The sequence below is a fragment of the Olea europaea genome, chromosome 19 (assembly GCF_002742605.1).
Source record: "Olea europaea var. sylvestris chromosome 19, O_europaea_v1, whole genome shotgun sequence".
Classification (NCBI taxonomy): domain Eukaryota; kingdom Viridiplantae; phylum Streptophyta; class Magnoliopsida; order Lamiales; family Oleaceae; genus Olea; species Olea europaea.
Window position 1 is genome coordinate 10,485,606 of NC_036255.1, and position 15,055 is coordinate 10,500,660.

Genomic DNA, 15,055 nt, shown 5'->3' on the forward strand with positions numbered 1-15,055 from the left:
CAATTTTATTTTAAACAAGATTGCATTCTGTGATTTGTCAGGTGAAACAAAAGGCATATTAACCCACTGCGTGTTGAATAGGAAAATAGTAGTAGAAATTTAAAAGAAAAAAAATTATATTCCTGTAAAACAGTTCGTGCCTGATTAAAAATTAATTATTTTGGCCTAATATCTCGAATTTGTCCTATAACTATTGTGTTGGATATTCCAACTGCATTTTTCAATCAAAAAAAAAAAAAAACGCTCTAGGAAGAATGAAAAGAATATATTTTTGGGTATCTGTACAGAAGGTAACAATTTGAGAAAAGGCAATATGAAGGGAAGGTGAAATATGCACAATCTACAAATTCATTGCCATCCATGGGGAAACACAAATTAGAACAAACATATTGGATACAACATGATTGCAATGTTAACTCGTAGTTTGAAGAATAATGAGTTCAAAGCTTGGCGCTTTGAAGTGAAATGAAACAATTGTACTTCGAAGTATATCATAAGCTTCACTTGAAAACTGATTATAACCTAATTTCTTGGTAAAATATCAATCAGTCGAGCCATTGGTGGCGTGTCCTTTTCTTTGAACTGCAGCCCGACTGCCTGCAATATAAAGTTATCCAGTTACACCTATGGTCTTTTATAGTTGGTTTTTCTACACACAAAGACTACTATTTTAGGTAGCAAGTCAAAATTTAACTTAACTTACTCTAAGAAAGTAACTTTTAAGCAGCGTTCTAAAAAAGAACGAGATAAAACTTACGAGTCATCAGAATATTCTTTACTAGTTGAAGACTTCTGCAAGCTTCGAGATGTTCCAGCAGCCTGTCAAATAGACAACGTTTCATAAAGGCTTAGTTTCTAACCCATTCCAACCAACAAAACCATCTCTTTTGAGGTGAAATTGTTGGTGGTGATTTATCGTGAACAGTACAGATCAACACAATATGATCCCAATAAAACCTTGTCACAGTCGGTTGGAAAAGAGTGCACACATGACAGTTCAAAGAAATTCAATTGAGATCTTCGTTTATCAATGATCTCCCTAAATCCAAAAATTTCACCTATGTATAAGTGACATTCATTCTTTACCAATCAATATCTATATTATCTGCAACAGTTAAAAGTATAATTGCAAACTACCAGTTTCCTCGAATTATGTTCTTTTTTCTGCACAAAGGTATGCCTCCACATCAGCAGAACCAACGTATAACTTGTCTATGCATACTTGTCAAAATAGTTACTTTTAAGCTTAGCTAAACAATTTATAGTAGGACAGATCATGCAACCCCTTCCTATCACCCCACTAGATATCTGCAAAACAAGCTCGATAGGACAATTGCAACAGCAGAAATCAAACTGCCTAAACTTGTGAATAAGTTCAGTCGCAAACAAATAAATCCACCAATGTCCAAAGTTGGAGCCCAACCACAAAAAGATCAGTTAGTGAACGACATACCCTACATAATAACGCCAACTGCTCATCTGGAATGAACTTGAAAACAGATACAAAAGCAGCCATTCTAATTTCCAATAAAGAGGTTCAAGTAAAAGAACCTCAAATTTAAGAAACTAAGCCTATGTTTGGCTCATGTTAATAAACTGATTATAAACACTCAAACCACTTTTATCTACACATTTCGTGGAGCCCACAAGTACTATCCACTTATCAAACACTTGTTTCTACCTATTTATAATTTAAACCATTTATAAAGACTTCCTAAACTTGCTTTAAAATAATTTTTGGTCTTCTAGAACATGGAGTAATCAATTGAGTAGCACAGGTAGTGACAAGCATACTAACAGTGGGTTTGAGTCTTCTGTTGCCTCTACTATGAGCTTCCAGGTACTCTTCATATGTCTGCATCATTATATAAATAAAGTAACCATCAGGAACAAAAACTTTAAGGCCCCAGTCTTTAACTTTCACCATAATGTTTATAAAACAAGGTCCAGATAACGTTTAAAAAATCAGTCCATGAAATGCTATGCGCCAATTTCCACGATCAAAGCAACAAAAGAGCTAATACTGCCCAAATTCACATAGTAGCAACACCTGTGAAGACTAAAAACATTCCCAGAAAAATATATGTAGCAGACTAACATTATCTCCACACAAAATTATTCACATGAAATACCATTATTATAAAAAATAAAGGAGTCCTCAGAATCAGACAAATTACAGTAAAGAATGACTACAAACTACTTAAACAATTATGCTACTTGGTCAATATCAGGCAACGAAATATATATAGAACTTCAACTAGTGACACTATATAGCAAAGAAATATTTTTTAGTCATTCAACCAGCGACACTCTTTATCTTGATTTTGTATGCAACTTGATTCACTTCATAAAAAAAGAAAAAAGAAGATGATTATGTGGGTATACGGTAGCGAATAATCCAACTAACATTCAAAAAACGGTTGCCATTCCTGTCCTACAACAGAGTGTATGCATTCAAACTTGAATTCTAACGATCACACCAGCCTCTTGTTGGCAACAGGAACGGAAAATTGATGGCAATGACCAGGAAAACCCCATGCTTGTCTGCTATCCTACCCATAGGCCGTTAATCACGGTGCATTTAAAATATTAGTATTCTATCCAATAGTTCCTCCAAGAATAAAATCAAAAGGACTTAACCTTGGTCAATTTTCAAATTTTTTGATGGTCTTATCTAATTCACTTGATTAACCAAGCTTCTGTTTGGATAAATTATATTTTGTTAAACTTCAATTTCAACCACACATTTCAATTGACCCCACTTTTTAACCACACATTCCATTTATTAATCATTTATAATTAATCCAAACAGAGGATAAGATTTGAAAATTTTGATGTTACGAAAAAAGGGCAACAAGAATGTTTTTGGTTCTTCATAGGCGATGTTTAAAAAAATATTGAGAACAATACTCTGGCTATTTTAAGTTATCATGATCAATTTGGACTAAAGCAAATATTGATTGGACTTGTCTAGATAAAAACAAAAAATTTAGGCGTACTGCAACGAGTTTAAAAGTTTTGAATACAGAAGCTAAATGAAAATGGAACAAGAAGCAATAGCAATTTTAAATTACTAATACAAATACTAAGCCCTTGTTTGAGCCCCATTCTTTTGAAAAGAACGCATTTTTGAATAGTATATTGATATGTAATGTGTAGTTAAAAAATAAGGAAAAGTTTTGGATTTGCGTGTAATATTATTTTATTAAAGAATGTGTGGTTGAAATGATATCAAAATACTGTTTAAGAATGTTTTTTTTTTTTTTTTTTGGTTGCAAAAAATGGGGCTCAAACAGGGGCTAAGACATTAGTGACATTCCAACAGCATCTTGGATCAAAGGATAAAAGAAAACAAAAATGCAATTAAAATGTTTCTATATTTTCTCACCCCTAACGAAATTAATTCAGATATGTTGCAAGAATACTTCACTATTTAATGATTCAACTAAAAACTTGCAATAGCAGTAATTACTTTGTTCTGCAGACAGCCATGGGTAGGTGATATACTGTTAATATAAATTCACAAGTAGAAGACATGGGAGGTTATTAAACTAGGTAAAAAAATAAAACAAATGGACCCTTTTCAGGGCAAATCAGATAATGAAATAATAGCCAAACCTCTGAAAATTTCAAAAACACATGTCTACCTGATGACATCTTTCAATCTTAGAAATCAAATTTAACCAGGACCACATCAAGCAGCAATGAAAATACAACCTTTATCGTAGGTTAAAATTTTGGCCAATTAAAGAGTATCCCAAGCTACTCTTTCTCAAGCAATGCATTAACGCTTCGTACACAAACACAAATGTGAAAGAGTCCAATAGCACCTGATGCAAGACAATGAGTGTTTCCTACTGAAAAGATTTTGATGGCAAGAAAGTCATTCAAATTCAACACCAGTTTACATGGTTCAGAAAATCGATTCATCAAATTTCACACTAACTAAAGATCAAATGTCTCTATAACAGTACCAAATTGTCAATCATATAGAATTTCTTCTCTCTCTCATAGGTAAACCAAAATCACTATCATGTAAGATTGCTTCCAGCTCTCTTATAGGCAACTTTTGCACTCTGATCAATCAGGTAAGGTACTTGACAATATATTCTGATAGTGCAAACCACATCAAATTTATGAAAGGGTGCAATTACAAGATGTCTCATACCGAAAGTCATGAAACTTGCTCCTTTAACATCATGCAAATAAAAATAACACATATTCCAGTTTCTCTATTATATTGAAGAGGAGGGACTATGACTACATATGACAATATGCATATGTCAACTACTGATACTCGTTTATCAAGAATGGAAGATATATTGATAAATCAAGGTGTCGGAGTGTTGAAAAAGAATTAGAAATTTGCATATCTTTTAAAATTTTGCCTCCATATTAGAGTTTTACTGTTTTATATACCATCGTCTCATAGCTTAACAATATCTCACAGATAGAATACTCCCTATTTTTCCCTGTCAGTTAAGGTCATCTATGTTACTGATTACACTTATGAAACGTTCTTAGATGAAATAGTTGGATTTACTCAGCCTTGACTCCCCTTACTATTTATATAATAGTTCCATCTTCATATGTGATGGGTAGCATGTGCACAGTTTCACTGCAAATGTGCCCGTCATGTGGAAAGTGATATCTACGCCAAGTCCATAGGGCATAATATTGCATGTTACACCAAATGGCATACATACAATGCTTCACTGATGAAATAGGAAAAAGAGAATTAAATAGCATTCACTCAACAGTAAACTGCTGTCATTCAGACCAAAGGCGCAAGGCTTTTGTGGATTAAAAATACACACAAGTCCCCCCAAGTATCATTTATCTACGCCAAGTCCATAGGGCATAATATTGCATGTTATACCAAAGGGCATACATACAATGCTTCACTGATGAAATAGAAAAAAGAGAAGTAAATAGCATTCACTCAACAGTAAACTGCTGTCAATCAGACCAAAGGCGCAAGGCTTTCGTGGATTAAAAATATACACAAGTCCCCACAAGTTTCATTTAAGTTTAATCTGGAATTTTTGACGGTTTAAATTTATAGCCGAAACACCCTTCTCGTCTTGCCACAACAATCACAGTTTACCATCATATCTTCTCCGACTTTTTTGACACTGCACAATTTCTCATACATGCATGTATATACATCAGCGTATGCAAGTAGATAGAGGCAGAGAAATGTGGGTAAAACTCCTACTTCCTAGTTGCAACCATCGTAACTAAATGTAGACAACCAATAAACACTAATTGATATCTACATAGGTCAATTAGCATACCAATTAAAACGATACCACTAACTGATTCCAAGCATCATGGTTAGGTCTTCGGGTCTCTAAGTGGCGACCTATTGAATATTCTATTTTGTAAAATAAAACAAATTCATGTTTTATGTCCATGACTATTTAATCAATGTGATGGCACGATAATGTCTGTCATTGAAATACAAGCCATTTGAATAATCATGGACAAACTATCATACGTCAATCCAAAGACAAATAAAACTTAAGGCAGTAGATGTTAGGCCTTCAGTTGAATTATGAGTTGAGGCAAATAAATGATGAGATCTCCTTCTCTGCTCATGACATACTACCATCAACAGTTCAACTTCACAACTCACATGATAGGTCATCACTGTTTGAGTAGAAAACATAGACACTAGATGAAACCCAAATCACAGGATGATTATGTCTCTGTTTATAAACCACGGAACCCTTGTTGTCTCACCAGTTAAACAATATATTGATAAAGGAGTGAAGGATCAGCTGCTTTTTCACATTAAAATACATATATAAGTTGTGGAGTGGGAAAATGATAAACGAAAAAGAACAGAAAAGCACAAAACAATTCGAAAACCTTTCACAAGACTGCAGGCACACTGAGCAAACCTAATCCATAGGAGATGAGTTCAAAAAAGGAAAAGAAAATCATACAGAAAACAAGCTCAAAAGACATTTGCTTGTAGACGTCATTTGGTGTAAAAAATCATCTGTCCACAAGCCATAGGCAAAAATTCAATAGGTGACATAATCAAAAGTTCAAGTAACAATTTAGCCTCTCATGCATCAATATATAAACAAACTTATAAAGCTTAAGATGAGACACCTATACCATTTCCAGAATATCATCCTCAGTCAGAGTGCTAGCAAAAGGCCTTCTCTCTGCTGACAAGCCCCAACCATCGATTCGAGAAGATCTATCTTTTATACTTGCAAAACTTCCATTTGTTCGAGAATGTTTTGACTGTTTAACTTCGGATGGCGCAGTAGCAATTGACGAATTCTCAGGAAGATATATGCCAGCTGTTCTCAGGTTTTCTAAATGAAATCTACCTGCTTCAGCTTGATTTTGGTATAGTAAAGAGGGATATAGCATAGGTTCCATATGCATCAGAGGGACATTGAAGTCTTCATCTTGGAAAGAATGCAACTGCTCTTTGTAAAGCCATTTTGAAGAAAGATCATCCCTCACTTCCTCCCTGGCATACAACTAAAATATTCATTAACTAGGGAATCCCAGAAGAGACATAACTTAAATATGATAAGAAACGATAAAGAAACCTTTTCAAATTAAGATACACATCATCTCCCCCATCTAGGAGCTCACAAAGAGCTTCACCAATATCCTGAGGTAACTCCTGACAGAGATAAATGTGCCAGTTATATATCACATACAAGTAATATACTTGAAGGCTTCCAATTAGCAAAGAAACATACATATATAAACTATTATTAAAAAAAAGAAAAAGAAAGAAAAGAGGTCAAAAAATGTACTGTAAAAAAGGTGGAATAGAATAACCCGGTTGAAGCGTAATGATCATGGACTTTACCGAGACTGAGAATGGACCAACTATTAAATCTTGGATGGATTAGAATAATTGATACCTGACAATCTCTACTAATTTTGACAGGTTTGTATTCATTCCAAGGATTTTTAAGATGAAGAGTCTTTTGAAAAGGCAAGTCATGCAACTGTAGCCATTTGACTTTAAAACTTCGGCCCCAAGGTTTACTTTTACCACTTCCTTGACTCCAAATCTCATCCCGTCCCCAACCAACTGAAGACACCATTTGAGCATACCCTTGGAAGAAGCCACTCATGTTGACACTAAATATGAGAATCACCTTGCCAGAATTCTGCATCAAAAAAACATGCTTCCCTATAATTTATAGACATTGAAAACACTGTTTCACACTATGTGCTAAATTTAAAAATTACAAAATACGAGATCTTACTTGGAATGCTTCTTCAAGAATAGGCTCATTCATGATTTGAGTAGCCCAAAGTCCCTTCTTAATTGACAACTGAATATTTTGATGGTTCAAGCTCTTGATAATGAAATATCTTGTATTATACAGTCTATCCTTCTTGACTGCACCTGAAGTTCCCACCTGATCACAAGAATGAACTTGTTCTTCTACCCCAGATCGACAGGCTTCCTCATTTCTCGTGTCTCTAGGGCTTTCTGACAAATGTATCCCGATTCTTTGTTAAGTCAGAAACTATTATTGCAAAAAGAAGTAAATGTGTTTAGCATTAATAAAAACCTTGTATAAACCTATTATGCTAGAATATTGTAAACACTTTTGTCCCATTCAATACCACACAGCCAAAATCCAACATCAAAGAAATAGAGAAGAGCATCAATAACAAAACATTACTACTATTCTTAATCTCGTACAACACTAAGCCAGAAAGCCATAGAGCAACTTCTCAAAATTAATTCTACTGTGTGTAATTTATTACATACATTCTACATGACAAGCCAAATTCTTTCATCTTTACGCAAGCAACTAATGCCCAAGCAGTATGCAATTATCTTACACTATAAACTGTACCGATAGGTAAATATGGAATTATCAAATCCTAACGTTAGTTCAACTTGACAATAATTTATGCACACGGTGCATAAAATGAATGATTATATCATCAAATATTTCAAGCAGACTTCCAATGAGCTCTTTCCTACCTTTTTTAAAAAGTCCATAAAAGATTCCTAACATGGTAAATTCTTTAGAAATCTAGAACTCTATCTTCTAATTGTCTATATTTAACATTAAGGTTTCGTCAGCATGTATCTCACAGCAAACCCTTACACTCAGCAATTAAGCCACTGAAATGCCTTCATTTCATTTTCATCAACTAAGCTGTAGAATTAACCAAAATCATGCTTCATGAGAATCTGTCTATTTCAATAAGGAAAACAAAAAGGTTATGATCAGAAAGGGTAAAAGTAATGAGAATAAAATATGCTCAAACAAAATGTGGAAGCAGATTAACTAGTAACAAAATAAAACAATATCAAGCAAAAAATTGGCCAAAACTGGGCTGCACATACATTAAGGCATCCAACCAATTTGCTTATGAGTTATAGCTGTGTTTTATTTTATTGATGAGTTCGAAAAGAGAACACTAAAAATCTTGATAGAAGAAAAACGTGACATAAAATAACAGAGACTACACAGCTTTTCAAACCTGTTGGTCAACAATTTAAACAGAGAAAACTCGGCCCTATTAAACACTCCTAGCAATAGGAAAAACCAGTAAGTAAATTATAGAATGGCATGGTTCATAGTTTATACATATAAAATTAATAAATCAAGAGAAATACGACATTGTTACCTGTATCATTTAAATTTGCCATGTCTTTTTTCACTTCTATCATAGATGAATCAAACGCTGAATTGTCTTTTGCATTATCAGATGGCATACCTAATTAGACATATAAAAGTTCATATAGAATGACCAAACTCTGGGGAAGGAACTAAATGTAAGAACGTGAATGTGTGGTCACGCGCATGCATAAGAGACACATGAGATATCATGAAAAGTTATAAGTAAATGTATCTTCAGACATATTTAGGACCAAAAGAAAGAACAATTTAGGCAGCACAAAAGAATAGACCATGCTAGTGCATGCTTTCCCTTATAATATTTCATGCATCCTAGCATACTGTTATGTAGTTACAGATGCAGCACAAATCACTATAATTCCGATACAACCAGTATCTTGTGGCTCAACGTCTTCAAGCAGACACATATTCAAAAACTATAGTTCATGTTGAGGATGATGTAACTAAATTAAAGCATATAATTACATTCTAACTACTGAACCAGGAAAAGATTGGTAATATCTACATTTTTCAGGAAGAAGATTGGAATTTAAGCATAAATTATAATACTTCACTTCAAAAAATCTCATCTCGAGTTAATTCACACAATCATCAATTCACCACTAATGATCAAAGCTAATTTTTACCACAATTAACCCCACTGTCTATAAATAATTAAATATATGTGCAATTCAAACGGATTGAAACCTATTTAGAAGGTGTTCATGTATCCCATTAACCATTGTAACTTCAATTTCAATAGCTCATAAGGTTTTAGCTCTAGTAATAAAATATTAGCTAAATACAAGTGATGCAGAGTCTACAAATATACAGCAAAAATGAAAAGAAACTATCATGAACCGTGTCTCACTTGGGAAGATACAGTTTTGATAAAACCATATTAAATTTTTTGAATATCAAAGGATTAATACCTACACAAAAATTAAGAAGTGAAGGAAATAGATTTAGCCCCTGTTTGGTAGGTATTAAAATCACATTTTTAGTAGATTTTGATAAAAGCTGATGAAATGTATTGTTCAAAAGTTGTGGGATTCATAAAATATATGGTTAAAATTGATTGTTGACTTTGACTTAGATTAAAATATGAATTTTAATCACTACCAAACAAGGGATTAATAAAATTTGGATAATCACGGGTAGTACCTTGGGCATGATGCATTATGTGCAAAAAGGATGGAAATACTGCTACATCACTTCTCTCATGTGTGGCAGGAAAAGCATATTTAGAGGGTGACAAACTAGGGAGGCTTCAAGCCATCACAGAGCTCAAGGCACTTGTAACTGATCTGCCCCATATCACAAAAAAGAAGCCCACATTCATGGATCACCTAGCTATCTAACAGCCTTACCGACACAAATGAGAACACTGCAAAAATAGCCCTACTGCCTCTAAAATTAGGCACTCGAAATAAATAACAAAGTGAAGATAAAACTGAAAGAACAATATTAAAACTTCTAGTACACCAATAACATCTAGAACTCCCATCATACTCAATCTCACCTTGGCAATTCTCAGTTAGTAATCAGACCCTTGAATTACAGCCTTTCGTCCTTTCGTAATTTTTTAAAAGCTTTCGAAGTCCCTCACTACAATGCAGTACGAACATAGGTAAAGATTCTTGAGACTAGATTGCACATCATTGTTACCACTTGCTACTGTGTTTTTATAACCTTTAATGAATTCAGGATGAAGTCTGTGAACTCAAGAATAGTTATATATAACAAAAAATAGAGTATATCTGTAAATTGTCATTATCTGTGAAAATTTTGTCTAACATAAATTCTCTGTCCTTTTTCTTACTCCTATATAAGCCCACAACTAGTTCCAATTTCATTATTTAATTTCAAATTAATTATAGGTAACAAATCTCTACTTCGTCTTCTTCGATGTTGGAAAAATGGATTTCTTTCCCAATTTGAAGAGCTTGCATGTGGACAAATTTGTCACAAGCAACAAAAAAATATACTACATTTATTGTAACAGTTGGAATTAAATTCATTAAGTGGCAAGGTTCATTCATTTTTTCTCCAGTTAATTTTTCTGTCCAAGAAAAAAAAATACATTTTTTTAGTGTATCTCAATAACTGCATTTATATTTAACATCTACTCCATTGAAATAAGCGGGCCAAAAAAAGAAAAAAACACTCTAATTAAACAAGATCAAACTACAACAAGTCTACTGATTTCCCTCTTTTAGAAATAGATCATGTTCGACAAACCGTGGACACTGAATATTACCATATGTCTCAAACAAACAAAAACGAAAAGCTCAAGAGCAGAAAAAAACACAAAAAGATATGCATACATAGACGCTACACATAGGAATACTTGCGTGCAGTGTATGTGCGTATGAATAAACAGCTAATTATAATTAAACTTTGATAATTAAACTAAAGATGAACAAAAATACCTTCTCAGGGAATGAAATTGAGGTAGGTGGAGCAGGGAGAGCGAGGAAGTGTGGAGCTTGACAGGGATTGTTGATAAGCTGTGCCCTAGAATAATCGTATTTTTTGACAAAAAAAATATTTCGTAAAGTGCCTTCATTTATTTTTGCATAATTGCAGCCACTGACCTAAATATTTCAATTTGTTGCATATTTTACTCAGACCTTTCATTTATTGCAGTACTGGTCCCAACATTTCATTTCTATGCGACGAAAGTACCTCTTGACAGAGTCGACCAGTAAAAATGAGTTTGACCAATCTCGCTAATGTACCACTCTCATCTCTTTATTATAATTTCATAATTAATATGATATTGTTCCTATGTTTTCCTTCAGTTCCAACTTTCCTTGTACCAATTATTTCTATTAGTTTTTTATTCCTTTTTTTTTTTTTTTTAACAAAATTGGGATGCATTACGCTGGATTCATAAACCCAAACGAGAATGTTAATCAATTCTTTGGTAATTCCAATACTTTCGTATACGGTATTTCTCAAATTTGTGATGTTCCAAATTGGAAAAAATATCGGTACTATCGAACTGAAATTCATTAAGCTTGATGACTATTTGGAAGAAGGAAAGCCTACTAATGACGAAAGAAGGCAAAACTAGTGAGTCTACTTCTAAATGTTGAAAAACATTTCACGAAAAAAGAATACAATTGAAACTTGGGGGTAGATTACGAAAGCATATTCTATTTATTTTCAAAATGATTTTACTTGTAAACTATAAATTGAAGCTGTCTAGTACAACAAACGTTACAAAAATACATTGTCCATGTTAGTACTATCAAGAGTAGACATGCTTAACTTCAATTTGGTTCAGCAAATAGGACCTTCTGAAGCAGTTCTTTGAGCCTAAGTTTTTAATTCAGAAACACCAAAAGAAGGTATTGTAATGTTCGTAGCCAATGCCAAGTTGTTACTATCCACAATAGAAAGCGTGTAAATTAGCACTACCCAATACAATAGCCATTACTAAAAGTACATTGTTCCTATTAGGACTATCAATAGTGGACAAACTTAACTTCAATTTGGTTCAACAAAGAGAAACCTCCTGGGGCGGTTCTTGCAACCTAGGAGTAATAATCGTATTTTTTGACAAAAAAAATATTTCGTAAAGTGCCTTCATTTATTTTTGCATAATTGCAGCCACTGACCTAAATATTTCAATTTGTTGCATATTTTACTCAGACCTTTCATTTATTGCAGTACTGGTCCCAACATTTCATTTCTATGCGACGAAAGTACCTCTTGACAGAGTCGACCAGTAAAAATGAGTTTGACCAATCTCGCTAATGTACCACTCTCATCTCTTTATTATAATTTCATAATTAATATGATATTGTTCCTATGTTTTCCTTCAGTTCCAACTTTCCTTGTACCAATTATTTCTATTAGTTTTTTATTCCTTTTTTTCTTTTTTTTTATTTTTTATTTTTTTTTAACAAAATTGGGATGCATTACGCGGATTCATAAACCCAAACGAGAATGTTAATCAATTCTTTGGTAATTCCAATACTTTCGTATACGGTATTTCTCAAATTTGTGATGTTCCAAATTGGAAAAAATATCGGTACTATCGAACTGAAATTCATTAAGCTTGATGACTATTTGGAAGAAGGAAAGCCTACTAATGACGAAAGAAGGCAAAACTAGTGAGTCTACTTCTAAATGTTGAAAAACATTTCACGAAAAAAGAATACAATTGAAACTTGGGGGTAGATTACGAAAGCATATTCTATTTATTTTCAAAATGATTTTACTTGTAAACTATAAATTGAAGCTGTCTAGTACAACAAACGTTACAAAAATACATTGTCCATGTTAGTACTATCAAGAGTAGACATGCTTAACTTCAATTTGGTTCAGCAAATAGGACCTTCTGAAGCAGTTCTTTGAGCCTAAGTTTTTAATTCAGAAACACCAAAAGAAGGTATTGTAATGTTCGTAGCCAATGCCAAGTTGTTACTATCCACAATAGAAAGCGTGTAAATTAGCACTACCCAATACAATAGCCATTACTAAAAGTACATTGTTCCTATTAGGACTATCAATAGTGGACAAACTTAACTTCAATTTGGTTCAACAAAGAGAAACCTCCTGGGGCAGTTCTTGCAAGCTAGGAGTTTAATTCAAAAACAACGCGATAAGGTATGATAATGTTCGTAGCCAATGCCAAGTTGTTTCTAGCATGGTCTTGACGAAATTCATACAAATATGTCCTCAATCGAAGTACGATCCCACTATTAGATGTACGCTTTGAAATGCTACTATAAATTTATATGGTATTGAAAAGACAAAAAATATTGACGATTTAAGAAATTATAGCGATTTCATTTCATTTACTTCTGATCTTTGGATCGGAAGAAAGCATAAATGACATATTTGTGAAATTATTGAAAAATACATTAAAAATTCTTGCATTGAAGGTCATTGAATTTTCACACAATGCACAAAATATATTTATTGTTTAATATATGTACTTCGAGAATTTTGTTGTGAATAATGGTTTGTTTTTGACTTTTGATAATACTAACGTCAACTACATGACCTCTGCATACATCAAGATTACAATCATGTGTTAATTACGATACAATTATTACTAATTTTTATAAATGTAGGCATTCATGATTCTTATTACGATATAAATTTTAATGAAAGGTAATTTGCTTTTGAGATAATGAATTCTTGAAGGTTTTCAAGCAACCAATACTTGCGTGTGCATCTACTATCTCACTGCTCCTATTGTCGCACCTTAATATTATAGTAGATCAATTTTTTTAGTAAGTACAAATATTATTCATTTTTAATGATATTATTACTACCATGGGCATCTACTATCTCACTGCGCCTATTGTCGCAACTTAATATTATAGTAGATCAATTTTTTTAGTAAGTACAAATATTATTCATTTTTAATGATATTATTACTACCATAGTCATCATACGTGACCCGAACGTCGATTTGAAAAAATCATCGAGTCATCGAGTTAGTGGTGTTTAATCGGTGGGTCAGTGGTTCCATCATTGGGTCATTGTTAGATCATATTTTTAATTTTTTTTAAAACAAAAAGATAGTGTTGACACATAAAAATTCAGTCCAAATCGAACGGCCCAAGGAATGAAGCCTAATTGGAGGATCCCCAAATCAGATAGTCCAAAGAACGAAACTCAATCAAATAATTCAAGATGAAGGCCCAAATAGGGAGGCCGAAGAACGCGGTAACGCCATTGCCCAAGTTTGCAAGTCGCCCAGAATCTGAGCGAATGGAGTGCCATGCAGTCGCCCAGAGCTGTTACTCTATTTTCGTCCAAACCTTCAAGTCGCCCAAGGTCTTAACAAACATAAAGCGTTGTGGTTATCAAGAAGTGCAGTTATTAAAGCAGCCCTATCACGTTCCACGATTCAAGGAATTCAATCGAAAACGGTTGAACGATGAAGAGTAATGGCAGCAGTTAAAAAAGACAATTTTCATGACAAGCTGGCTATTACGAGGAAAGTGGGCAGTTGCAAAATGATCAAGCAGTTTTTAGACGGTTGATTACAAAAAAGATCATCCATGGAGTATAAAAGGGAGAAAAGACATAGAGCAAAGGACCGAATCAAAAACTCTCGAATAGAGAACATGTAATTTTAATTTTCTTAGCTTAGACTTAAACACTTTTTTCAGTAACTCGTGTACTTGTGCCCCTTGGAGGCATTCTGTTTTTAATTTCCAATTGTAAAGTCATCGCCAATAAAAGAACACCCCTTTTTGGGACTTTGTCTCAAGAGGTTTGTCCCTTACACAATCATCTGATCCCTTTTAATTGTTAGCGACTAACCCGCGCGAAACAATTTGGCACGCCCAGTGGGACAGTGGTGTTTAGTGTTGAAAGTACAAAAGGTGAAACAATATGCCTCAAAGATCCGATAAGGAAGCAGCAAGTTAGGGAGGAGTCCAGTCTGTGATCGA

The 15,055-nt window shown here is 33.6% G+C and overlaps 1 protein-coding gene across 15 annotated transcripts; it reads right to left on the reverse strand.

The window, feature by feature from the left end:
* Positions 1-305: 305 nt before the first annotated feature.
* On the reverse strand, positions 306-11,164 carry LOC111368792 (zinc finger CCCH domain-containing protein 45-like). Of its 15 annotated transcripts, none has more exons than XM_022990238.1 (11): positions 11,063-11,164; positions 10,153-10,238; positions 9,795-10,017; positions 8,641-8,730; positions 7,254-7,483; positions 6,792-7,154; positions 6,579-6,655; positions 6,130-6,496; positions 1,799-1,855; positions 758-819; positions 306-597 (listed from the first exon to the last, which is right to left on the reverse strand). In XM_022990238.1, exons 3-11 carry the CDS (start codon positions 9,808-9,810, stop codon positions 546-548), a joined length of 1,314 nt encoding a protein of 437 aa, XP_022846006.1. In that variant the 5' UTR covers positions 9,811-10,017; positions 10,153-10,238; positions 11,063-11,164; the 3' UTR covers positions 306-545. The 15 variants fall into 15 exon arrangements, with proteins under 15 accessions (XP_022846006.1, XP_022846013.1, XP_022846004.1 ...); XM_022990245.1 differs by having other exon boundaries at positions 6,903-7,154; positions 9,795-10,031; XM_022990236.1 differs by having other exon boundaries at positions 9,795-10,031.
* Positions 11,165-15,055: the final 3,891 nt, after the last annotated feature.